A 27,450-nucleotide genomic window follows, 5' to 3' on the forward strand; every position below is an offset into this window, starting at 1 on the left:
TAGATATGTAAAGAACTGGGTCAACATTTGAGATTTATATTACTAAGTGAACCAGTATTTTCCAAATGATCAATATATAAAGTTAGGAAAAATTGCAAATATGTAACATCTCAACCAACTGACTTGAGGAAAGATAAAAGTCCAGCTGCCTTTAAGGCAGGCATTTGACGCAAGAATCAGCCAAAGAATGCATAAACAAGTGGAACAACAAACATGTTTCTCTTCCTTCCACTCTTAAATACTTCTGTGAAAATGTGAAAGTAATGCATTTGTTACTAGTTTTTTTTGTTTTAATTTCTAATATGGTAAGAAGTGGTCCAGAGACCAAAGTTTGAGAAACAGTTACTCTAGCACAATGTAAAACACTCAGATACTTATTGAATAATTGGATGGAGTAAAAAAAAAATGACTTGGTATTCAGGCTGGATGACTGGGAGAATGGGTATGTTAGCAAGTTTTAGTGGAGGAAGGTCTGTTCATGTTGAGTTTGAGGTGGGACACACAATGATCACAATAGCAGGCAGTTGGAAATTTAGAATTTGGTCATGAGAAAGACTAATACCATTTTCCTTTCTAGTGAAAGCTGCTTTTATCATAGAATATATCATTACATAGCCACAACTTCACAACTGATTAGCAAACATGTCAGCTTTGATGCAAAAGTATAAGGGTGATAGGCCTCTTTAAACAAGGATATATTTTTTCCCATAGTTGGCACATTTAAAAAAATTGGTATGGGAGACATTTTTTTGTCTTTAATAAGAAAATGTAGGGAGACACAGTAATTAAATGTAATATTTTTTCCTTTAGAATATTTAAACTGTTAACTATATCCCCACTGAAGTTCCCACATAACACCTCACCTGAAATTTTTGGAAAAGGCTATGCTGAGAATAAAGATGTTTTACTTTTTCTATGCCTATCACACCAATATTAAGTACTTGTAGGTTTAGTTGCATTTTATTTTACTTTAAGTTACTCTACAGGCCTTTCAAAATACCTTTATTTTCAGTCTTCACTTACCTTTCTGTTCTGGTAGTGGAGACCTGAACTATATCTGACACTGATATGCTAGAATCTGCAATTTTGGCAGAAAGTCTTAACTGCCATTTTAAAAGAAGTGTTATTTCCCTAGTACATTGTTAGTCTCTAGGAGATAATCGTCTTCCTTTCACTTTATTTATAAAATCTGTCTCAATGTTTATGTTGTTGACTCTTTCAGTAACAGAATGTCTGGATCATAATTGACTCATTTTGTTTTCAGATTATTAAGATTACCTTCCCATCTTTTCACATTACCATGGTGTAGGAGGCCCATTTGAAAGCTAAAAAACCAAGGTCACAGAATGAGTTAAGTGGCAGTGTCATAAATAACTCAATCCCAGCCCTTCCTGATAACCTATATCCTGTTCCTGTCACCAGATTACAAAACAATACTAGGGAGAAGAGACTTCAAACTTGCAGATAATGCTCTCTACATATTTACAGCACCTTAAATCTGGTCGTGTTTTTACAGTAGTGTTTAAGATTACAGCTACGATGGACCAGGCACAAATCTGTTATACTTAAAAACTAAGCCAATATGCAGAAATATTCATTTGTTCATCAAATACTAAAAGTCCACTCTGGAAGGTACTAACTATACTGAGCACTTGCTAAACAGTGGTGTGTGTAAATGGATGTGGTCCTTATACTTCCCATTTCTGTGAACTACACTAATATCTGGAGGTTTAAATGAGTTTTTTTGTTAGGTATAAAGTTGTTTTATGTTGAACCCAAAATACAGCTACATTCTGATGATGGTAAAAACTCCAGGCTAGGATATTAAAACACTCATTCTCAACTGTGAGGTAGTATATCAGAAAACCAGAGTAGGAATGTTGACTATGCTAATGTGAACTTGATTCTTTCAGAGAAGTATTATGTCCTTTTATTCTAAATGTGAGACATTAAAAGACAGTATGAGTAGTACTATTATATTACCTAATATGACACTGAAAATCTAAACTCAGTGCAGCCAGAAACTATAAAATAAACTCAACACTTTAAAGAACTCCACATAAAACCCCAAGTACTGTGTTCCACGGAAGCACTGTTTTTCACAAGGACTTAATACTGTGTTGAGGTCATTTTATTTTCCACTACCTCAAAAGGGCCTTTCTGCAACTAGAAAAACATCTAAATATGAATAGTGACCCAAGAGAAAACAATCAAGAACTTGAAGTTTTTAATTCAAAGATACATCAGTCCTTCTAAGAAACCAAAAATACTGACAGACTTATGTTTGACTTTTAAAAGCAATACCACTTTTGTGTATGGAAAGAAAAATACAATTTCTTTAAATTTTACTTGTTGGTCCCATACTTCCTCTATCAATGTATTTACTGTTATTTACAAATAAAAATATTTCTGTAATTCTTTTGCTAAATCCTAGCCTTCTTTATTTTAACCTGAATAACACACATTTTAATTAAGGCAGATGGTAAACTTTCCTACAGGTCTTGAGGAAGACTTTATCTTGTCATGAGGCAAACACTATTTCACAACATGTAATAATGCTTCATTTTTTAAGGCTGAGATAAAGAGAACTTGAACAACTAAATAGCAAAGCTACACAGGCAATGTCTGGGTTGCCTAAGATGCTACGATTATGTTCTCTTGTCTATTAGGCCAGGGTGGCTACAATGGAAAATAGGAACTGATATAAAGCCTGAAAATAAAATGTTCTAAACCCAAATCCCAGACATTTTAGTAGGCTTAGCATCTTTAAAGCTTTTTAAGGAAAGTACCAATTGCCCAGCTACCTCTTCACAACAGCTCCAAAGAAAAGTTCTCTCACAAGACTCAATTCCATGATGTTACATTCCTACCTTTTGCTAACCAGGGTAAAGAACTTTAGACCAATTTAAACAGTGCACACTGTACTTTTGTTAATACTATTTTTCTCTCAAATTCATGCTGGCATTTCCGGTATCGGGAAGCATAAATACTATTAATCATCTTCATTTTTGCATTACCAAGGAGTTCCTCTTCCTCCATCTTGTTTTGAAGGATGAACAAAAGCTTGAGGTGTACGTTTCAGAAGGTAAACTGCAGCATGAAGACCACCTATGTTCACCCAGACAGTATGCACTTTCTGCCATACATGTCCCATTCCAGATAATGCCTGTGTATACACAAAAGGCATAAAAGTAATTAGCTTCTATGACCTACCTGCTTCTAGGCCAACGTCTTAGTTGCTAATAAATACTGAGGAAAAGGAGCACAATCCTGCTGAAACCAATATCCCCAGGTCTACTTAAAATAGATCTTAAAGATACCATAGGCTGAGTTTTTGAGTTACTGTACAGCACCTTGGTAAAGCATTTCTTGTCCTGAGTAAGTAGTGCAGCTCGGCCTGTCCTTGGTCTGCAGACACGGCTCATCTCCAATAGGCAAGCTGGGTAAAGGTTCCAGTTTCTTTTCTTGGATCCCATCCTATAAAAGAAGGTCCACTGAATCAAACGCTGTTGCAAAAAATGCCTAGGATTATGTGACAAGTTATTAAAAATTCACTGCAATAAGAAAATCCTGAGGTATGAAGAACAGTTGCTGTTTAGAAGTCATAGCTTTGCCATTATATGTCACTGAAATCAGTGATCAGACTTAACTGCATAGAATTTTGAATTGGATTAATCAGAGAAAAAAACTTTTGACAACTTTTAAGTATATAAACTGCCCTCTTAATGATCGTGAGCAGTCAAATTATAGAAACCAAATCAGTGAAAAAATCATTTATACTGAGAAAGAAACCAAGTTTTTCCTCAACCTTTCTGTATGAAGTGTCATATGCAATGATGCACTAGAAGTAGATGAACCTCCTGTGATGGTCAGGATTAAAATGTAGTTAATACATTCCTCAGTTTTCAGAAGAAAAAATGGGTGAATCTATCATCTTGTTATAATTCTTAAAAGAAAAATTGCTCTGCTGACAGTCTGCTAAAAGGAAAGTTATAATTCTTAAAAGAAAAATTGCTCTGCTGACAGTCTGCTAAAAGGAATGAAAGATTTCTGACATAAAACAGGTTTAGAAGACATGTGGGTACTAGTATAACAAGCGAAGGTAAAACCCATTTTAAAAAAATTTTAAGTCTTACCTTTTTCCAAATGGCATGTCTGTTACAATAATGTCCACAGAGCCAGTTCTCAGTGGCAGATTGCAGATATCCCACTGAATAGCATCTATGGGCAAGCCCCAGGACAGTTTGCTGTGAGGACAAAGGAAAGGTGCTTTAACATATTCTTAAGGGAAATTTTAAAAAGTTTTTTTTTTTCTGAAGACATTGACAAAGTAAAAAATGCTACTACAATATTGATACTGACAATATCAACAATCAAAATTTTAAAAGTAGAATGCAGGAAGTAAAAGGTTATAAATTAAAGATTAATGACCAAATCTGTAAGAATGACAAAATATTTTTTAAGTTGTTAGAACTGACTTTCAAAAGATTATATCTGCTTCATTTATGATTTAAGAAAAAGGATTAAAGAGGAAAACAAGGCTGCAACACATCTGCAATAGACAACTTTGAAAACTGTTGAGTAAATTATGTAATTGATGATGTAAAACATGAAAAGGACACTGGAAACAATGCTAAAGAGGAAAAGATGAGACATATCTGAAGGATAAAATTTGATAAATCTATGTAGTGATAACAGGAGACCTAAAAACATAGATATGTAAAATTAGTAAATATAGAGGTACTTTTAAGATTAAAAACAAATACATGTATCATCAATTAAACAAGAAGGAAAAAAATTAAATAGACGACAAGAGACAATAATAACACGATTTAAATCTCATTAAGGCAACACTACTGGTTTAATAAAACACAACAGGCAGTAATACACAGGTTAAGAATTAAAGGCAAATCAAAGATTATGAGCTGAAATGAAGTTATACTATTGATATTTGATAATTTAAGAAAAAATGCAGTGAAGGCAATCACAACATAATGTGCAAAAACACAGATATTGAAAAGAGCTTTACAATCACAAGCACCAATAACTGCAACAAAATAACAAGCTGAAAATATTACAAGCTAGGTAAGATTGATATAATAGAAATAGCACAGGTTGAACAGACAGGTGAAGATGCCCAAAAGGGTCTGAAAAAGAAGAAAATACTCAGAAAAATGATGTTTTTAAAATGTCTATCAGGTTTCAAAAAAAAGCCTGGTCATGTACTCTCAAGAAAATCTCTTGTGAAATAAAACACACCATAAAAATTCATGACAATAAAATATAAAATATCAAAAATAAAACTATCCTTGCTACTCAAGGTTGGGCCACAGACCAGCAGCATCAACATCACCCAACTTGCTAGGAAATACAGACTCTTAGGTCTCATTCTAAACCCCATGAATCAGTATCTGTATGTTAATAGGACCCCAGGTGATTCATAGGCACATAAAAGGTTGAAAAGCACTATCCTAAACAACTGACCAGAGAGCGAAGTATACAACTAACAATGCAGAAAGTAACTAAAATAGAGAATTATCAGAATCTATAGAATATGGTTAACAGGAGTACTTTGCATAAAAGTCAGCTCTAATAAACTTTTATTAAAGAGATATTTACAGCATATAACTAAAGGTTTTAGATAAATGTTAAAACCTCAATAGGAAATAGGAATAAAAATAAAAGGCATGGAGCATAAAACCACAGAACAAGTAGTATATGTAAACAATACAAAGCATTGGCAATTCTAATCAAAAGGGGAAAAACAAAATTAGCAAAGAAAAGAGGATAACCAATATACAGACATAAGGCCCTGGCTGGTAGGTCATTTGGTTAGAGCATCATCACTATACACCACAGTTACATGTTAGATCCCCCAGTGAGGGCACATATCAGAATCTACCAGTGAATGCATAAATAAGTGGAAAAACAAAAATCAATGTTTCTTTCCCTTCCTCTAAAATCAATTAAAAAATACGCACACAGAGACATAAAATAGTAAAAAGTATACCATGTATAACATAAATATTTGAATAAAATGAATATATATTTTTTAGAACTTACAAATACAAACCTAACACGAAGGGTTATGAAGGCAGGCGTTTCTAGTTCTGTTAAGGCCAGTCTCGGGATATAATGACTTCCTGGGCTATGTACTTCGGATGTGAAGCAGTTGTAAAACCTGAAAGATCTGCTGATGACTACCTACTCCTGCTGCTTTATAAGAAAATGAAGGACACCAGCACTGGAAACCAGAGAAACAATTTTATGATGAGGCCTCTGGTAAGAAGTTGTAGACTAAGTGGCATTTCAATCAATTCTTTCCAGAGACAGTTGAGACTCTGAAAGAATGGTGAGAGGCTGGCACCAATGGTACCCTCAAATACAATTGTAGTGGGCTAAGGCTTAATACTATAACATTTATTTCAGACGAAAAACAAAATTTCCCAGAGGCTAATGGAATTCTAATGCACAGATATCAAAGAGATACATTTAAAAGACTTGGAATATTTTGCTTGGAGAAGAGAGGATTTGGAGGGGTGAGGATGGAGGAAGGGGGAGTTTTGGTAGCCCTTCAGATACCTGATGTCAATCATTGTGTGACACAAATTTTTTTTCATGGATCCAAGTGGGAAGAGAAAAAAAATCTAGAAAGCTCAGGGAGAGACTCAGTTCACTAAGAGATATGACTAGCTGTGCAAAGAGGGAATCAAAGCCATCAGAGATGAGTCATTAGAAGGGTTTACACATGCTGGAAAGACAATGGTTAGGATCTCTTTTAGGATACTTAGGAACCATGGAATGGATGGCTTTCAGGTCTCTCACAACTCAGATTTATTTCTTATTTTTTAAAAAGATTTTATTTGTTTATTTTTAGAAGAGAAGGGAGGGAGAAAGAGAGGGAGAGAAACATCGATGTGCGAGAGACACACTGATGGGGTTGCCTCTTGCATAATCCCAACTGGGGCCTCAGCTGGCAACACAGGCATGTGCCCTGACTGGGAATTGAACTGGCCACCCTTAATCTACTGAGCTACTCCAGCCAGGGCGCAACTCATTTTTTTTTAAAGTGCAAATTAATAAAGGAAAGGCTAAATAAACTATAGTATTTCTATAGAATAGAGTATTATGTAGTTATTAAAAATAGACTATATAATATTCTTCCACTGTGTGGGGTAAAAAAGAAAAAGAAATAAAAACAGTGCATTAGGGCAGTGAAATCAGAGTTAAAAATATTTTTAAAACTATAAATCATTTTCAGTATTTAAAAATTTAAATGGAGTCTTGACATGTTCATTTTGGTTAAATGTCACAGTGCACTGTGAGTATTAATCATAAAGTCAGTATCTACATCTAAGAGATGCTACAGAAACTTTAAAAATTTTACCCTTTAATTTGGTTCTTGGTCAGTAAAGATGAGATGTTGTTTGCTGCTCTATTCACAGCCAACGGATTATTATCACCAGCAATATGAAAACAATTAGACCACTCAGTAGCCCCCTACAAGACAAGAGTATATATTGAAACAAAAGTAGCAAACTGTAAAAACATGATTAAAGAAAAAAATCACTTCAATTGATTATCAATAAACAAGACATGGAATCCAACAGTCCAATGCTTTTCTAAAGTGGCAAGATACTATATGTTGTTAACTTTGCTATTACCCCTGCTTAAAATGCCCTCCTGTTCTTTCTGCTTGCTGAATTCCTACTCATCTTTCAAGACCTGGCTCTGTGACATGAACCCCAGCTCTCCAAGCTGCCTCATTTGCCTCTCCCTAAAGTACTTTGTATATGTCACTGCACTTTTTCATTTTAATTATTTCTATACCTGTGTGACTCTTAATGAATCTGGGAACTCAGGTCTGGTATTTTATTCAGTCTCTCACCCACAGTACCTGGCACATAATACATATTACAGACCTTAAATGCAAATGTAGTTTGAAAACAACCAAATTGGTGGGCTCTCTCAGGAGCATATCCATGCCTTCTGTCCCTCCAGGTGCATCTTTACTCTTCTCTCCTAAATTCTTAAGAGTCCCCATAGACTTGCAACCAGGGGAGCACTGGGAAGTGGCAGCTTGTCCTGGGCTTATGCCCTGAACCTGTCTCCAAGGCTCCCATTTTTCTGACTTATCAATGAGCTAACAGCAGCCCCATTGTGGCTCAATTCTTTCTACAATATTTCTAGGGAGCCAAAGCAGAGCACTGCCTAAGCTCTCTCCTGTTGCTTCTTCCACCCTAACCCCTTCTTTATTTCACTGTCCTCAGAGCTTTAATAAACATCCTCAAAACAAAGGAGAATAAGAAAAAACAACCAAATCAAAATGACCAACCTATATATCTTTTTGTGATTATGAGATTTTACATAATCTGATATATTGGAATATTTGAGAATTTCAAAATAAAATATAATCTCCATTGTATAGGCTTTTAAATAACTACCATAACCCTGAAAAGCTTTTTTAAGTTTAAGTGAAAAACATGTCAGCAGAATATAAATACCAAGGTGTTACATATCATTTTTTGAATGAAGTGCCATACTAAGTTAGGCCTGAACAATGTTGTGTGCAAATTAACAGGTTTCTGACATGAAGACAGAGAAAGTTCTGTACTCTTTTCGGGGATGAGTGACAAACCACCTCTTCCTTTGTAAACAGTAATGCACCCTCATCCATGAACAGAGTGCTTTGCAGCTTTTTCTTTTGCCCAAGTACTCGAGGAGGGTGAGGTAGAAGGGTGATGTACAGGTGATGTGGAGGAGTCCTAGAGAGTTTGATGAAAGCCTCTCATGTGATTCTACTTCCCCAACATTCTTTTTTTTCCCTTCAAACCATTTAGCTTTTCAGTCTCTAAAAGTAGAGATGGGTTTTGTAATACTTCCAAGTTTAAGGGGAGGATGGTAAATCAAGAATTTTATACTTTGGCCCTGGCTGGCGTAGCTCAGTGGATTGAGCACAGGCCTGCGAACCAGAGGATCGCGGTTCGATTCCCAGTCAGGGCACATGCCTGGGTTGCAGGCCAGTTCCCTGCAGGCCAACTCCCAGCAGGGAACGCATGAAAGGCAACCATACATTGATGTTTCTCTCCCTCTCTCCTTCCCCTCTAAAGATAAATAAATAAATAAAATCTTTTAAAAAAAGAATTTTATACTTTGGTGAATAAATCTCTCTCTATATATGCCTTGTCAATTCCACTGATAATTTCATTCATTTTAATCAAACACCAGCTTAAGTTTTTATATTTACATCCTCATGTCTACCCTTACATGGAAATGTCTCAAATTTTTTCTTTTTATCTTTTATTTGGTGGGGTAGAGGGCTTCTCTGGACTTTTAGTTCTGTTATATATTGTTTGACATGTAGTGACCTTCCATGTTATTTCATTAATACATTATAGCTTAATGCTAAAGAGAAAACACTCTGCTTTGTTCCCAGAATTATTCTTGACAACAACTGCGTTTTTACTCTTATCAGTTTCTTTAGCCAGCATAAACTTCTCTGACATGAGCAGAAAGCAGCAGTCACCTAGACTACTATGATTTCCTTCTGGGATTTATTTAATATTGAATTTTTTTAAAGATTTTATTTATTTATTTTTAGAAAGAGAGGAAAGGAGGGAAGGAGAGGGAGAAGAAGGGAAACATGGATGTATGGGAGAAATATGAATCGGTTGCCATCACACACCCCCTTCTGGGGGTGTAGCCTACAACCCAGGCATGTGTCCCAACCAGGAATAACCAGAAACCTTTCAGTTTGCAGGATGACACCCAACTCACTGAGCCACACCAGTCAGGACTCCTTCTGGGATTTTAACTCCCAGATGACAGATGTCATTTTCTAATTGCACTCTGGATTATTTTCTCCTTTGTAAGTTGTTTTGGGCTTGCTTATCTATCCAGTTTCTGTCCACTCAAAGAATCTGTGGCAGTGATTTTCTACCTTTTTCATCTCATGGCACACATAAAGTAATTTGTAAAATTCTGTGGCACACCAAAAACTATACATTTTTGCCAATCTGACAAAAATAGGTGTAATTGTCACTGACTTACAAAAAATAATAATAATAGTAATTACCTACCCCTTTTTGCTCCAAAGTGACTTAAAAAGCCAAGTGCCTAGCCCTAGCCAGGTAGCTACCTGATAGTTAGTTAGTTAGTGCATTGTCCTGGTGCCCCAAAGTTGTAGATTTGATCCCCCAGTCAGGGCACATACAAGAATCAACCAATGAATGCATAAATAAGTAGAACAACAAACTGGTATTTTTCTGTCTCCCTTCCTCTCTTTCTAAAATCAGTAAATAAAAATAAAATAAAATAAAATAAACCTCAGGTACATACATACTTGTATATAAAGATTTCTGGTACCCAGAATTAACAAATCAGATACAACCTTGTTATGTGATGTGACCAATAAGATGCAACTCTTATATAACCTATATATTTGTGGTTCAAGACAGGGCATTCACACCAGATAGCTATTATTGTGTTGACTGTTGTAATTTTTAAAATTTGATAACCTAAGGGAAAAAGAGGTCAGTGCCCCTGACTAAATAGTCAGGTACTACGTGTTTTAAAAATTCTTGCAGCACATTGGTTGAAATTGCTGATCTATGGTATCGCTCATTGGTTTCAACTATATGTAACAACTTACTTACTATGTTTCACAAATTGAAGCAATTTTACTGGAAGTGGCCTCTTCTAAATTATTTATAAAAGTATAGATAATATGGATTCAAGGAAACTGTCATTAGATGTTCTCCACTTAGAAAATGCCTTTCCATTCCTTCCTTTGCTTTAGGCAATATTTGAGTCCTCTCAATGTCATAGTAATTTTAAAAAGTACTTAAGAACATTTGATGTAGTCAGATTTTATATTTCTTTTGCTTCTCTCACCAGAGGAGATATATCAGATAAAATATTGCTATGGGTAATGTCTGAGATTTTACTGCCTGTTTTCTGCTACAGTTTTTATGGTTTCGGGTCTAATAGTTAAGTCTTTTTTTTTTAAGACTTTATTTGTTTATTTTTTAGAGAGAGCGGGAAGGGAAGGAGAGAGAAGGAGAGAAACATCAATGTGTGGTTGCCTCTCTCATGCCTCCTACTGGGAACCTGGCCCGCAGCTCAGGAATATGCCCTGACTGGGAATCAAACTGGTGACCCTTTGGTTCGCAGGCCCATGCTCAATCCACTGAGCTACACCAGCCAGGGGTAATAGTTAAGTCTTTAACCCATTTTGAATTTATTCTGTGTATGGTGTAAGCAAGTGGTCTAGTTTCATTTTTCTGCACCTGTCCAATTTTCCCAACACCATTTATTGAATAAACCATCGTTAGCCCACTGTATGTGCTTGCTTCCTCTGTCAAATATTAATTGGCTATAAAGATGTGGGTTTATTTCTGGGCTCTCTTATTCTGTTCTGTATCTGTTTTTATGTCAGTACCATGCTGTTTTGAGTACTATGGCCTTATAGTATAGTTTGATATTAGGTAGTGTGATTCCTCCAACTTTGTTCTTCTTTCTCAGGATTGCTGTTGCTATGCAGGGCCTTTTGTGGTTCCATGCAAATTTTTGAAATACTTGTTCTAGTTCTATGATATTCATCACTGGAATCTCGATAGGAATTGTGCTGAATCTATAGGTTGCTTACATAAAACTAAAAAGCCTCTACACAGCAAAGGAAGCCATCAACAAAATGAAAAGACAACCCATGGACTGAGAGAACATATTTGCTGATACATCTGATAAAAGGTTAATATCCAAAATTTATAAAGAACTTACAAAACTCATCACCAAAAAAACCCCAAACAATCCAATTAAAAATGGGCAAAGGTTCTGATTAGACACTTCTCCAAACAGGACATACAGATGGCCAGTAGACATATGAAAAGATGGTCAATGTCACTAATCATCAGAGAAATATAACTTAAAACCATAGTGAGGTATCACCTTGTCAGAATGGCTATCATCATCAAATCAACAAACAACAAGTGCTGGCGAGAATGTGGAGAAAGGGGAACTCTTCTACACTGTTGGTGGGAATGCAGACTGGTGCAGACATTGGGGAAAGCAGTATGGAGATACCTCAAAAAATTAAAAATGGATCTGCCTTTTGACCCAGTGATCCCACTTCTGGGAATATATCCGAAGAAACCCAAAACACTAATTTGAAAGCACCACTATGTTCACTGCAGCATTATTTACAATTGCCAAGATACAGAAGCAGCCCAAGTGTGTCCATCAGTAGATGAGTGGATAAAACAACTATGAGACATTTACACAATGGAACACTACTTAAAAATGAAGAAAATTTTATCCTTTGGGACAGCATGGATGGACCTGGAGAACAATATTAAGCTAAGTGAAACTAGCCAGTCAGAGAAAGACAAAGACCACATGATTTCACTCACATGTGGAATCTAATGACCAAACTGAACTAACAAGCAAAACAGAGATAGACTCATAGAAAGGAGGATGGCAGTTATGCAGCGGATGGGTTAAGGGGGTGGAGGGATCAAGCAAAAAGGGAAAAATACTCATGGACTTGGACAATAGCATAGTGATTCTGTGTGTGGGGGGGGAGAGGTATAATGGGGCTAAGTGGTTATGGAAAAAATACATGAAAATTAAAAAAATTAAAAATTAAAAAAATAAAAACTACTTACAAACATTTGGTATGTAACCTTTTAGACTTCTTGAAAAAAAAATAGTCCATAGGCTTCCCTTTTTTACAACTATACTTACTCTAAGAACCTAAATAGATTAAGAACCAAATGACTTTATAAAGATGAAATGCCTTCCTCCAGTTTATGCTTGTGCCTTCAATTATCTTTTCCACTCGAGTCTACCTGCTGGTCCATCATAGAAAAGGGACTCTCCAGTCTGTAATTCTCAGCCTTCTATGTAATCCACTGAATAAATATAATTTACAATCTATCAAGTTCTTGGCTTTTGTAATAAGTGGTTACATCCCAGACACAAACAGTTCCAAATTTACCACAGTAATTCTTTCAGAACTTTGGGTCCATTGGCCCAATCTTGGTGTTTCATTATATCTAACATGCCCATTAATTCTAGGACATTCTGGATGTAACGTCTGCTTTTTAAAAGCTAAAGAGAAGTTATTACCTCTATTGGTATTGCCCCTGTTCCACACATTGGATCAATTATTATATCAGTAGGTTGAGGTGCACAGAGCCTAGAGGAAAGAAAACAGCCTGTGTGAAGAGACTTCAACCAATAGCCTGGGCTTCCACGGTGACTATTTCTGAAGCTGTAAGATCAAGGACCTGCTATATTAGGATGAAGAAACACCAATCGATATTCATTTTAAAAATCAATTTGTAATTACATGTTGACTCTATATCCTAGCATTTAAAAAAAAGCATTACCTGTAATTAAAAGTACACTTTTATTATTATATAAAATCCCATTTCATTCAGATGGACTTTAGCTTCTAGATCTTTTATGATCATGCCTTTAGAAAACACATTTTTAGTTTTTCATACAAACATGTTGTTACATTAAAAATTCAAACATATTTGAAGTACAACATGTATTAATGGAAGTTGAATGGCAGTTAGATATTCAGTATTCCTTTCCTTATGAATTTTAAAGATAGTGACCTTGATGTAAAAATATTTGCTTTAGCCCTGGCTAGTGTAGCTCAGTGGATTGAGCGCGGGCCTGCGAACCAGAGCATCGCGGTTCGATTCCCAGTCAGGGCGCATGCCTGGGTTGCAGGTCAGTTCCCGGCAGGGGCCAGTTCCCAGCAGGGGATGCACGAGAAGCAACCATACATTGATGTTTCTCTTCCTCTCTCCTTCCCTTCCCCTTTAAAGATAAATAAATAAAATATTTAAAAAAATATTTGCTTTACTGTGAGTACTTAGTTTAGTAATTCCTCACTTAAGCAAAAAGACATACAATGGAAACAATTTTACCTCAGGCTAATGGATATAAATGAGAGTTAAGTTCTTACAGCATCTCTGATACCTCATCAAAGCTACAAGAAACAATGTCATTGGAAGACCTGCTGTATTTGCCAGGCATGGATTTAACTCTTTGCATGCATCATCTCATTTAACCCTATGAGGCAGGTCACTATTATTTTCATTTTACAGATAAGCTGATGCAAAACCCCTTCAGACACAAAACTAATAGGGGATAGACTCAGAATTAGAAACATCACTGTTAGTGGCTTAAATGTTACCCCTCTATGAAGCACCCCCTCCTCAGGTCATTAGGTTTCTCCTCTTGTCCTGATAATCTTTTCACATTCTATGAGTGTTATGGTATTTACTACCTTACATGTAGTAAAGACTTGAGATTCTTGGGGATAACATTGAATTCTTACTGTAAAACCTGTTTAGCTCTAACTCCCTGTTCCTGCCCCTCAAAAATGGCAACAGAATCCTTGACAACCCTGTTGGCAGTAAGCAACCCTATACTCCCAGTCATCGCTGTCATGGTGTGGGGGAACACTTGACCAAGACTATGTCAATCAGATTCTCTCTTCTAAGAATTGGGAATAAAGAGCTAGAAGCCCTAGGCAATATGAAGCTGGTCATCTGGAATTGGAAATGTGTAAATTTAGATGAGGGCAGCCATTTGCACACATGAGCAGAAAAAAAAGAGCCCACAAACTCCCAGGAGAGACAAAAGTGACTGTCTAGGTTTAAAAGGTAGTTTTCTAAGATCTAGTTCCTTTCCTTCTTGATACATGGCTTTCAGTTTTCTGTGGATTCTCTAAGATTTCTCAGTACTTTTCTAATAAACCCCTTTCCCATACAATCATCATGTTTTTAAAAATCTTAAATGAGCTTACTTAAGGTTTATAACAGTGAACCCAAAATAATTATTCATATCCCTGGCTCCTCCACCACAATGCTTGGCAGTAGATAATAATTGTTTGTTGAATGAAGACTACAAACTTTTCCTTAGTCAAATGGCCCCAGTTATCTATTATTGTCATCAAATTGATAGGTTCCAATTGTGTTGAACTGTGATTCCATGGATGCGCTATTAAAAGAGGGCTCCCAGGATATGCTGACAGTGTTGGTGTGTATAGTAAGTGTTTTGTTTCTCCAATTACTCCTCTGAATTAATCCTTTAAGTATCCAGGAAAAAAACAAGAGAAGACAACTTGTCTGAGTGGTAGAAAGAAGTACCCAATATAAAAGGGAAAAGGAGAAAGCAAGCTAGATCTTGAATTTGAAAAAGTAGAAAATTCCAGGATGGTCCCTCGGTTGCAGTGATCATAAAACTTAAAAATGCAAGTAAAAGTTCTCTGTGCTCATTTATACATTAGACATTTCTTTAAAAATCTCTGCTTTCATCTGCTTCACTGACAGAAATGAAAACAAAGTAAAATTTGCTCTACTTCCCAATATATAGTATATTCTTTCTAAATTGAAATGTGGCAACCCCATTCAAGAGGTAGATGAAAACTATCATTCCCATTTTAAAATCAGAGACAATAATTAAGTGATATTTTCAGGATCACAAAGAATCAACACTGGATACAAGGGAAAGAAAGGAAAAGATCATTATCAGCTTTTTATCCTATTCTTTACCCACTGAATTCCAATACAGTACCTCACAAGAAATTAAAGTGTTTTGGAGGGAAACCTGAAACCAAGTTATCATTTTAATCTAGATGGCAAACCCGTTCTCTTACCTGAGCATCCCATAGGCAAGAGTAGATCTAAGAGTTGTAGGTCCAAAATGTGTAATATTTCTTCGGTGAAGACTCTCTTCTGTCAATGCAATGCCCACAATGATTTCATTATCATGGATATTCAAAAGCACCTGAAATAAAACAAGACAGAATAAAATGTTTTAGAATTGTACAAACTGCATTTATTACCAGGATTTTTAAATTTCAGCCTTTGTTGCTTTGTTAAGTTTATTATGGAGGTATACTGTGCATACACTAAACTACACAAATCTTTGTATGCAGTGCAGTGAATTTTTACCTACATACATTGTTACTGCCCCCAGATAAAGATATACAATATTTCTAGCACACTGGAAGGCTCCCTTTTGCCCCTCCCAGTAACTATAAATCTCACAACTTCTACCTTATATTAGTTTTGTCTTGTTTTGAACTTCACATAAATGAAATCATGTAATATATACTACTTTTAAATTTTAACATCTATTTTATTCTTTTCATTTACGGTGTTTGTAGGTTAGCCATAACCATATTTCCCCCATATTTTTATAATGTAAACATATTTTGAATGTCTATGGGTTTAATACACATTTTTTAAAATTTTAACTTTTTTTATACATTTGCTTTATCACCTACTATTAATTTTTTTAAAAACTTGACTCAATGTCTGTGAAACGTTTTTATGTCCTAGTTATAGTTTCTTCTAACATAATTAAATAGAAACTATTCAAATAAAGAAAGTAGAAAAAAACTGTTCTCCAATCTTCCACTTAAAATTTCCTTACTAGGACCTGAGCAACAGCAGGTGCCACTTGTCTAGCTACATGCCAGCCAGTGCTCCACACGCCCTACATGCATTACCTCATTTCATACTCACACCACCTGAGCTAGGTATTACTACCCTCTTTTATAGATGAGGAAATTGAGGCACAAAGATGTCTGTTACTTGCCCAGAGTAATAAGCCTCATAAAACTAGACCTGAACCCAGGTAGTCTGGCTCCAGTATCTGAACCCCCTTGGTAACTTTTGGACATTACTGTTCTAGTTAGCATATCCATTTCCATTAACAGCTGTCTTGAGAAAAAAAGGAATGGGAAATTGTTCCTCTGATTTGATATGCAATAAAAGAAAACCTTACAGAGAGAGTAAGTGACTTGCCCCAGATGCAAGTGTCCCAAAAGCAACAGAAAATGACTTCTTGGTAAAAACATCAGCTGCTAGGGGCCTTTTGAGCTGTCAGAGATTTAAAGACAACTTCGTGTGGTCCACATATGAATTACCCGTGTAGTAGACAACTGACACTAGGATGCTAAAATCGAGCAGAATTTAAGAAAGAGGAGAAGCTGGCTCTGGGATTAGTATTAGCAATGATGTCCTGATTTTAGGAGGTCAAGGTTTGTTTTAAAAATGTATTCTGGGCAACATCTGATATCTTGTTCCCAGGCACATGTCAGTTCTGCCCAAATAAACTCTTACAAAAACTCTCTTTCTCTCTCTCTCTCAAAAAAAAAAAAAAAAAAGCATTCCACTTTTTTCAGTAGCAAACCTCTACAATCAAGATACACAAAAACAAAAAAACTGTTTTAAGTCTGGTTGAATTTTACAATCTGAAAGTCCATGTAATGTTGTAAAAAGTACAAAAGTAAAAGTAAAGTAAATTAGAAGTTAGAAAACTCAAGTCTTAATAGTTCCCATCTATTTAACAGTTTATTGCATCAAATACTTAAAATGTAGCCCTGTGGCCTCAGTTTAATTATCTATGAGACTGAGTTACTCTAAAAATTCTATAAATCTATGACGGCATTCTTGAATCATCAAAATCAGAGCCTGTACCTACCTCCACATCAAAGTTGGTCATGTCAGCCTTCCATTTAAAATAGTCTTGAACAGCACCCCCAAAATCTCTTGCGGCTTCATTAGAAGAAAAGCAGTGTTTCTCTCCTGCCCTGTTGCATGTGACTCTAAACTTCAGTACTTCAAGACTAGTTTCTTCTTTTGAGCTCTCGTAAGTCTCATCTTTGCAAGATGCCAAATCATCACCTACTAATGTTGCTATCTCTTCTTTGATGGCTGGCTTTTCATAGTAGTCTAAAATATGTGCATCTAAGGCATTGTTAGTGAACTCTTTTTTAACATCTTTCTCATCTCTTTTGTCTCCTTGTCCATTATCAATCTTCTCTTTACTTGAATTCTGATTTATCTTTTTGTGTTTTGTTTTTTTCTTCTTGAAATTGGTGTTAATTTTCCATACTTTTAAAGGGTCTGACCATGAAAGCTTCCCAGCCAATTCTTCGAAATCCTTTAGGACTTCTTCCTGTAAGAGATGGAGAATGAAATCCATTCACTTCTCACCAGTTTAATGGAAAAAGTAAACTCTTACTTTGTCTACAGATGACATTAATTGTTATTTGGGGAATGGTAGAGATGCAAAACAAGAGTCAATAAAATACTGGCTATGAAAAATAAAAATCTCATTTAAAATTAAGTTGTATACAAATTAAGCCACTAAGTAAAATATAAGTTAAAATGGTATATTAGAAGTTGGGCTCCAAAAGTTACCAAGGGGGTTCAGATACTGGAGCCAGACTACCTGGGTTCAGATCTAGTTTTATGAGGCTTATTACTCTGGGCAAGTAACAGACATCTTTGTGCCTCAATTTCCTCATCTATAAAAGAGGGTAGTAATACCCTCTTAAAATATGAACAATAAGAAAACTAAAAATAGTGGTTACCTCTATTACAAGGGATGAAAGACAGAGAGAAAGGGCAATTTACCTCTTACCGATTGACTACCCTTTGAACTTTATGCTGTGTGTACATACTATTTTTTAAAAAAGATTTTTTTAATTTACTTTCAGAGAGAGGGGAAGGGAGGGAGGGAGAGAGAGAGGGAGAGAGAAACATCAGTGTGTGAGAGATACATTGATCAGTTGCCTCTCATGTGCCCCCAACTGGGGATCTGGCCTGTGACCCAGGCACGTGCGCTGAGAATCGAAACTGGAGACCCTTTGATTCGCAGACCGGTGCTCAATCCACTGAGCTACACCAGCGAGGGCTTACCTATTTTTTAAAAGAAAAAACCCGTTTTCAGTTAAAAATGTATCTATACAATTTCTAAATAGTATCTAGAGCCTTTTAAAAAAAATAAATCTGATCATGCCCTTCCCTTGCTTAGAGCCCATCAACAGCTTTCCATAGCACCTAAAAAATATAAATTCCTTAAAAAGCCCAACATAATCTGACTCCTGCCTACTTCTCACACATCACTTTAGGATCATTCTCTCCCTCACTTCCTCTGCTTAGAAGATACTCACTTCATGTGGTCTCTTTGCACTGCTAGCTCCCTCATTATTTAATAGCAATTTAAAAGGAATATCCTTTGAGACACCTGCTTTACTTATAGTAGTCCTCTCAGGTCATTCTTTTCCCATTTTATTTTCTTTACAGAACTTAGCATTATCAAAAGTTACTAGGTTTAAGCATTGTTCACTAACAAGGCTCCTCCCAGAAGGTAACTGGGAATGACCTTACCTGTCTTGACCACTGCTATAAACTACACACTTAGAAAAATGTTCTTAACAAACAGATGTTGGATAACGTGATTAAATGTTAAAATGGGTGGTACAGAGCCATGCTGCCACATGTAGTTATTGATATCTAAGTGATTTAAAATTAAAATTCAGTTTATCAGTCACAAGTCACATTTTACACACTGGTAGCCAGAGGCTACCATGGTGGACAGCAGAGACACAGAATATTTCCATTAGAAAGCTCTATTGTAGAGTGCTGGTACAGTACAGTATTGTAGAGAGATAGTACATGTTACTGAAGATCAAAGCAGAACAAAATCAGTGCTGGCTAGTGAAACTGAGACTTGAAAATGGAAGTGAGTAAAGGTTTTGATACTATGTGAAACCTGATAAAATAATGGCAAGTTTGGGTTTGGCAAATGCAATTCCAAATAATTTTCCTAAAAAGGCATCTAGGGTTGCTATGGTAGAATAACGCTGGTATAGCCCTGTTCTTTCTTTGGAAACCATTCTAAAAGAAAAAAACAACAGAAATACCAGCTCTATTTTAATAGAATCTACATGGTATCTATAACCTTGAACCATGACAAGAATTCTAACATAAGAATTCCCAAGTGCAGTGAATGTCAAACAGGTACAGGAAGACAGAATGTCTACTGACCTCAAATAAAGGGCAGAGCAGTCTGCAATGTAGTAGCAAATAAACTCTTCTTTGGAAACAGTAAGGAAGAAGTACATGCACTGGACTTCATTTGTACCAAGAAGAAGCAGGGCAGAGAAAAGGAGGCTGAACAAGGAATCAATCTCACAGATAAGTTATATTTGCTAGAAATAGCCCATTGGTGAGGTAGAATTCTCTACATAGTAAATAACCCTGAAGTTGCTGATCTCTTTAGGCTAGAGAGAAGTAATGGTTAAAAGAACTTACTTAATGGTATAGAAATTATCTCTCAGTAAAGCTATTTTTTTAAAAAGAAGGAAGAAGAGAAGAACTCATTCATCCAAAGCCCTTTGTCAGAAGGAACTTCATAGTGAACCAGAGGGATTTCTTGCTGGCCTCAGTAGTTCTTGGCTTCTATCAGGAGAACCTTCTCTTAACAGCAGGTCCAAGAGGAACTCCCTTGTTCAAAGATGAGCAATTATCAAAAGTTATCAGCAAAATTTACAGAAACATAAAAAAGGGAAAAGGAGGAAAGGAACAGAAAAACAAATAGACCCAAAATACCCCCGCCCAAAACCAAAAACTGACCAGAAAGACAATGCCAAAGAGCAGCTGAAAGCTATGATCAAACACAATGACATCGCATCAAAAAATGTAATAAGGACAGACCTTTGTAAAAATGAGAGCTCAAGGCAGAAATAGAAAAGTAGAAAGATGAGGTGAGCTACCAGAAGAAAAGGAGTTCGCAGAGCTCAAAGAAAAATAAGTCACAGATGCTAGCCTTTAAAAAATAAGCTATATGCCCTGGGTGGTGTGGCACAGTGGATTGAGGGCCAGCTTGCAAATTAAAGTGTCACTGGTTCAATTTCCAGTTGGAACACATGCCTGGGTTGCAGGCCAGGTTCCCAGTAGGTTGTGCTCAAGACGCAACTACACACTGATGTTTCCCTCCCTCTCTTCCCCTCTCTAAAAATAAATAAATAAAATCTTTAAAAAATAGGCTATAAACTCATGGTATCATCTGAATACTTAAGGTTTTGATACTTAAGTATTCAGATGCTACCCATTAAACAATACCCATTAAAATGCTTAAAATACCCATTAGCTATTGGAGCTAATAGATTTTTAATAAGATAGGGGAAATTATAATGCTACAAAGACTAAAACAGATGGTCAACAGGATAAATGTTAGAAGCAAATGTTTAAAAGCATGGTTTTACTGGGGCACGTTGCAATTTAAGTCCACAAAGTTGGAAGGTCACAATTTTTCATGGTCACACACACAAAAAGTTGCTCATGCACAAATCTGAAAATTCATCTAAACACTTGCTGCTCTTCTTTGGGGACTTCACCAGCAACCTCTTTTGTATTTACTCACAAAGCAACACTGAAAAGCTGGCTCACATAGAATTGTTCCATAATATCAAATTCACCTCTAATTAGAGATCCAAAACACCAAAATAATAAATTCTAAGGTGAAAAAAATGTAGGAATTGAAGAGAATATTAATAATGCCCTACCTTAGAGGCAATAATTTAATTTTTAGAAATTTTTTATGTATTGATTTTAGAGAGAGGAAGGGGGAAGAGAGAGAGACACTGATTTTTGTTGTTCCATTTATTTATGCATTCACTGGTTGCTTCTTGTATAGGCCCTTACTGGGGATCAAACCCACAACCTTGGTGTACTGAAATGCTGCTCTACCCAATGGAGCCACAAGCCAGAGCTGAGAATTTAAAAATTTAAAAAAAACTTACAGTTTTTAAAATGCTTGTTAATATTTATTCGTGGCTATTAAAATTTTGAAATACTTAGCAGCAAAAATTTTCAGTACATGATTATTATTTACTAGTTTCACAGATATAATTCAGTTGGCAATGACTATCAGAAGTCTAAAGGGGCCCTGGCTGGTGTAGCTCAGTGGATTGAGTGCGGGCCTGTGACTCAGACGATCGCGGTTCGATTCTCAGTCAGGGCACATGCCTGGGTTGCAGGCCAGTTCCCTGCAGGCCAACTCCCAGCAGGGGACGCCCGAAAGGCAACCATACATTGATGTTTCTCTCCCTCTCTCCTTCCCTTCCCCTCTAAAGATAAATAAATAAAATCTTTAAAAAAAAAAAAAGAAGTCTAAAGGGTTACACTAGTATTGAAAGTTACACTTTTGATTATTAAAATTTTAATCTATTTTCAGTCTGAATTCTTCTAGGTCTGGTTTTATTTTCCCAGGCCGTGGGTTCATACCACTTTGACTGGTTTTGAGTAATGTTTTGAAACCAACCTTTTGCAATAAATAAACTGAGAGAATTAAGCAGCATAACACAGTTTTTAAAAACAGGTTATTTCCCACATAGGCAATGAAATTAACCAAAAAAATGTTACAAGCATTTGATTCTGGAAACCTGACCAAAAAGCAAGGTGGAAAAACACTAAAGCCTTACTGAGATCTGTTTTCAACCTTTAGCTCAGGCAGCATCTCAATATTTACGAATCAGATGCTAAATACAAGTTGGAGACAAAGCTGTTGTTTTAACAACTGAAGGAATTATTTAGATATTTATTTGGCTTTATTTCAAAAAATGAAGTTAGAGAAAAAAACAGGCAAAAGCGGAATGGTGAAGGAAAGTGTCATTTTTAGGTGATATAAACTGTTACTTGCTCTTTGGTTCACAGTGAGGAAGCAATTCTATTCTGAAACCATATATATAAGCAAAGCTAATCTAAGGTATGTATGTTTCATAAGAAAGTCAAACAATCTGTTTTCTTATAAATTTTGATGTTTTCAATATTGATTTTAAATCAGTATTGAACTTTAATAATAAAGAATTTTATTATTCTTTCATCTTTAAAAAAATAAGTTATAATTGATATAACATTTTAGTTTCAGGTGTACACTACAGTGATTCAGTATCTGTGTACATTGTGAAATGATCACCACAGTATGTCTAGTTAACATTTGTCACCACATATAGTTACAATTTTTTTTCATGTAATGAGAACTTTTAAGATCTACCCTCTTAGCCATTTGCAAATATGCCACACAGTAATATTAACTACAGTTGCCATGCTTTATATTGCATCCTCATGACTGACTTATTTTTATACCTGGAAGTTTGTACCTTTTGGCACCCTCCACCCATTTTGCCCACTCTGTACCCTCTGCAATACAGATTTTTAAAAACAACTTTTAAAAAGTTGGCTGTCAACAAATCTCTGGATTTTATTGTAAAAGTCTACCAGTATTCTGTATTGTAAAAGCAGCAGTAATATTAAATGACAGACAGAATGTGAAAAGTAGAAATAATTTCTTTGGAAATGATGGATGAAAATCAGCTACTACGTTTGGTTGGGATAGCTCACCTTTGTTTCTTTGAACTGGTAATCTTTAAACTCGTGAACAACCACAAATAAATTATCAACTGATCTCAGACAATGAACCTGGTAAGGGAAAAAAATGTTAGAAACAAATTTCTGAGAATGCACTGGCATCACATAAACTACTGACATTTAAATATAAAAATTACATAGAAGACTTAAAAATGCATTGTTTTTAAATCCTCAGGCAAGGATATGCTTATTGATTCTAGAGAGGAAGGAGAGAGAGAAACATTCATTGATCAACTGCCTCCTGTACATGCCCCAATTCAAACCCGCAACCTAGGTGTATGTCCTGATTGGGGATGGAACCCCACAACCTTTTGATGTATGGACGATGCTCCAGCTGAGCCAGCCATCTGGCCAGGGTTAGGTCCAAAGACTTTAAAGCAGCTAATGTGGTCCTGGCCGGCGTGGCTCAGTTGTTTGAAGCGTCATCCCATAAGCAAAAGGTTGCCGGTTCAATTCCCCATCAGGGCACATGCCCAGGCTGCATGCCCAATTCCTTGTTGTGGCACATGCAGAAGTTGGCTGAACTGTGCTTTTCTCACATCGATGTTTCTTTCTCTCCCTCCCTTCCTTCTCTCTTGCATAATAATAAAATAAACCTTTAAAAAATAAAAATAAAGCAGCTAATATGGTAGTCCCCTTCCTTTTTAATTCTTACCTGGGATATGATTTTACTGAATTTTTAGAGAGATGGAGAGGGAGGAAACAAAACATTGATGTGAGAGAGAAACATAGATAGGCTGCCTCATGTATGTGTACCGACCCAGGATTGAACCTGCAACCCAGGTATGTGCCCTGACTGGGAATCATACCCATATCCTTTTGGTATAAGGGATGAGAGTCCAACCTACTGAACCACCTGGCTAGATAGTCCCTTCTTATCTGTGGTTTTAGTTACACATGGTGGACAATTGCCTGAAAATGTTACAGGGAAGAAATAAAGAATTCTTAAGTTTGAAACGGTAGGCTATTTTGAGCAGCTTGATGAAACCTTTTGCCATCCTATCTGGGACAATGAGTCATCCCTTTGTTTAGTATATCCTACCCACCCATCAGTCACTTAGTAGCCATGTCATGGTATCACAGTGCTTGTGTTCAAGAAACCATTATTTCACTTAAGACGGGCCCTAAAGTGCAAGTGGTAATCCTGGCAATTTGGATATGCCAAAGAGAAGCTGTCAAGTGCCTCCTTTAAGTAAAAAGCTGAAAGTTGACGACTTAATTGGGAAAGAAAAGAACTGTGTGCTGAGGCTGCTAAGATATATGACAAAAATCAATCTTCACCCTGACTGGTGTGGCTCAATGGGTTGGGCATTATCCAATGAATTAAAAGGTCGCTGGTTCCATTCCTGGTCAGGGCACATACCTGGGTTGCAGTTTTGGTCCCTGCTCAGGGTGCGTTCAAGAGACAACGGATCAATGTTTCTCTCCCACATCGATGTCTCTCTCCCTCTATTTCTCCCTCCCTTCCCCCCTCTCTAAAAATAAATAAGTAAAATCTTTTTAAAAAAATCAATCTTATACCCATGAAATTATCTAATTCATAAATTAAACTTAATCATAGGTATGGATGTATAGACAAAAGTTTATATAGGGCTCAGTACGACCTGCAGTTTCTGGCATCAACTGGAGGTCTTGGAACATATCTTCATGGATGGGGTAGTCTACTGTACCTGTAATTTGTATTTAAAATTTTTCTCCATATCCCCAGTTTCCCATCTTTTTTATTATCTATTAGTTTCTATTCCTCTAGATAAAAGGAAGACAGGTGGAAAGATACAAGCTTAGTGTGTTAATTATGCGGGTAACACAGGTTTGGGAGAGAAGGGAAAAACAAAGATAGTCAAGTAAGGCTTTATCGTATTTCCCTCATGGCTCTCTGGGGTACACTGTACAGTACAGTGGTTAAGAGAATAGGGTTTGAGCTCCAGCTTTATGATTACTAGCTGAGCAGCCCTGAGCATATTACTCATTACCAAGCCTAATAACAATGTCTATCTTCACAAAACTACAGTTTGCTTATTAAAACACTGGATGGAAAATACTTGCATACCAATTCATCCCACATTTTGGGGGGGTATCTACTATATGCTACACTCTAAGAGCCTGGGAGACACCAATCAATCAATCAATAAACAAACAAATAAATAAGACAACCCCTGTCCTCATGTTGCTTAAGTGATAATGAGATATAGCTTAGCTTTTTAATTCTAGTAGGATGAGAGTTTGCTGACTTTCATGTCTCACCTTCTATGTGATTTTTAATTACTTTTGAGCAAGTATTTCTTGATAGATTTTTTTGTAAGGAACCCTGTTTATGCCTCACTCCCCAAGTCTAAACTTCAGCTAGACGCTGAAGTAAATAAATTCAAAGATGTGTAGCAGATACCAGCATTTCTTTATAAATCACACAGAATTCTTCTGGTGAATTCATCCTCAGGAAATATTAGTATCACTTCTAAAAATATGGCAAACCTATCAGTCAAACTTCAAAGCAGTATCCAATAGAAAATGCAACAGAAAATATTCACAACAGGACCTATTTAGAAAATTATTTTAAATATTGCTTCATTCAAACCTGAGCCAGACTTTCCATGGAAATATCAAAGTATATCTTGCCCCGGTCCTTGCTGATTTTGCATGATGACCTCAATTTTTCTCTCACTTCATCTGCAGCTGTTTGCTCAAAACCAGTAGGTACAGTGGCTCCAATAGTGACTTGAATGTGCTCAGACTCACTTCTGGGGCCACTTTCTGTCACCTGTAGAGACCTCTGGTTCTCATGAAGGTTCATATCCAGAAGTTGGTTAGTGGCTTCTTGAATGTCAGACATGTTGGCAGTGTTTCCAAAATCCTTGATACGGTCCCTTCAAAAGCAATACAGAAAAGAAAAAAGTCTTAAACATTATCACCTCACATCATATTTCAACCATAAATAAAAACATCTGCTTTGGAGGGCCAGAAGAACAAGGCAACGCAACTGATGCAGCCATATTCAGTCAGGGCACCTGAATTAGTATTCATCCAAAAGGATTAAGAAATATGGGCACAGATGTAAAATAATATCATTAAACAAGCAATACAGATACAATGGGAGAAAAGGAGAAAGAAAAATAAAAGGATTTCCACAGCACGTGATATTTGGTTTGGGATCATTTATGTTAATAATACTCATAACTACAATAGTTAACAATTTGAAAATAGGCTACTAGAGCACATTCAAGTATATTTCCACATCTTGGCCTTTTTTTAGCTAGCATTTAAGAACACGGGGCTTCCAAACTTCAGCCATGGATTTCAATTATTGTCCCCACCATTCATAGGTTGAATAAGCTAAAACAAGTTTATTCTCTCGTGCCTCAATTTCCTCATCTGCAAAATGGGAATTAAATACTACCTCTCTCCTAGAGTTGGAGACTTAAGTGAAAACAGCATACTGCCAGACCCATGACTAAAACTTACTGATACCTATCTTCCTCCTGTGACGGAGACGGCGATTCATCGGTGGCGCAGACTGAACTGATAACCTAGTCTCGGCAAACCCCCACCTCCCCTCCGCTCCGGGGCCCTCCTCACAGGAATCCCGGGAGAGAGTAAAGGCCCGGGAGGAGCGAAAAGGACTCCACGACACCAGGCTGAAGTCCAGCCTGGCACTAGCCCGAATATCAAGACAATAGTCGCCCCTCCCTCCCAAGGGTTCCACACCCAGCTGCTCCCCTCCGCCGCCCGGTTACCCGCAGGCAGCGCAGACCCCTCCAGCTCCAGCAAGCCACGGGCCCAGCACGCCACGAGCCCAACCCGCTCTGGTGACGCAGCCGGAAGCTTCCTAGACAGCTCCGGAAACGGAAGTCAGGTGGCGCTGTCACGGCGGCGGCTCCGAGGTAGTGGGGTGCCGGCACTCGGCAGTGGAGAGAGGAGCTTACGTGAAAGGTTTGTGCACCGTGGCAGCGAGTATGGTTAATCCGCCCTTGCAGTTGGGGGCGGTGTTCTCTGCTGTACCTGCAAAGTTGCACCCCTCGTCGCCCGTCGTTCTCATGGCTAGCATTTATATAGTGCCTTAGCCTCGCCAAGCACAGAGTGCTTCATGTGTCTCGTTTCATCTGTTCCAACAATTCCTTGATGTGGCCAGGCCATTCCCGTTTTCTCAAAGAGGTTAAATATCTTGGGTAAAATGTCAGGGTACAGCACTCTCCAGGCAGAGCTG

The 27,450-nt window shown here is 36.9% G+C and overlaps 1 protein-coding gene across 1 annotated transcript; it reads right to left on the minus strand.

The window, feature by feature from the left end:
• Nucleotides 1–435: 435 nt before the first annotated feature.
• Nucleotides 436–27,078, minus strand: THUMPD3 (THUMP domain 3 tRNA guanosine methyltransferase). Its single transcript, XM_037055699.1, has 10 exons — nt 26,981–27,078; nt 25,825–26,113; nt 23,223–23,300; nt 17,512–17,988; nt 15,677–15,807; nt 13,126–13,195; nt 7,388–7,500; nt 4,137–4,247; nt 3,354–3,477; nt 436–3,166 (listed from the first exon to the last, which is right to left on the minus strand). Exons 2-10 carry the CDS (start codon nt 26,077–26,079, stop codon nt 3,014–3,016), a joined length of 1,512 nt encoding a protein of 503 aa, XP_036911594.1. The 5' UTR covers nt 26,080–26,113; nt 26,981–27,078; the 3' UTR covers nt 436–3,013.
• Nucleotides 27,079–27,450: the final 372 nt, after the last annotated feature.

The sequence above is a fragment of the Sturnira hondurensis genome, unplaced genomic scaffold, assembly GCF_014824575.4.
Source record: "Sturnira hondurensis isolate 20B ecotype Veracruz unplaced genomic scaffold, ASM1482457v3 Scaffold0008723, whole genome shotgun sequence".
NCBI classification, from domain to species: domain Eukaryota; kingdom Metazoa; phylum Chordata; class Mammalia; order Chiroptera; family Phyllostomidae; genus Sturnira; species Sturnira hondurensis.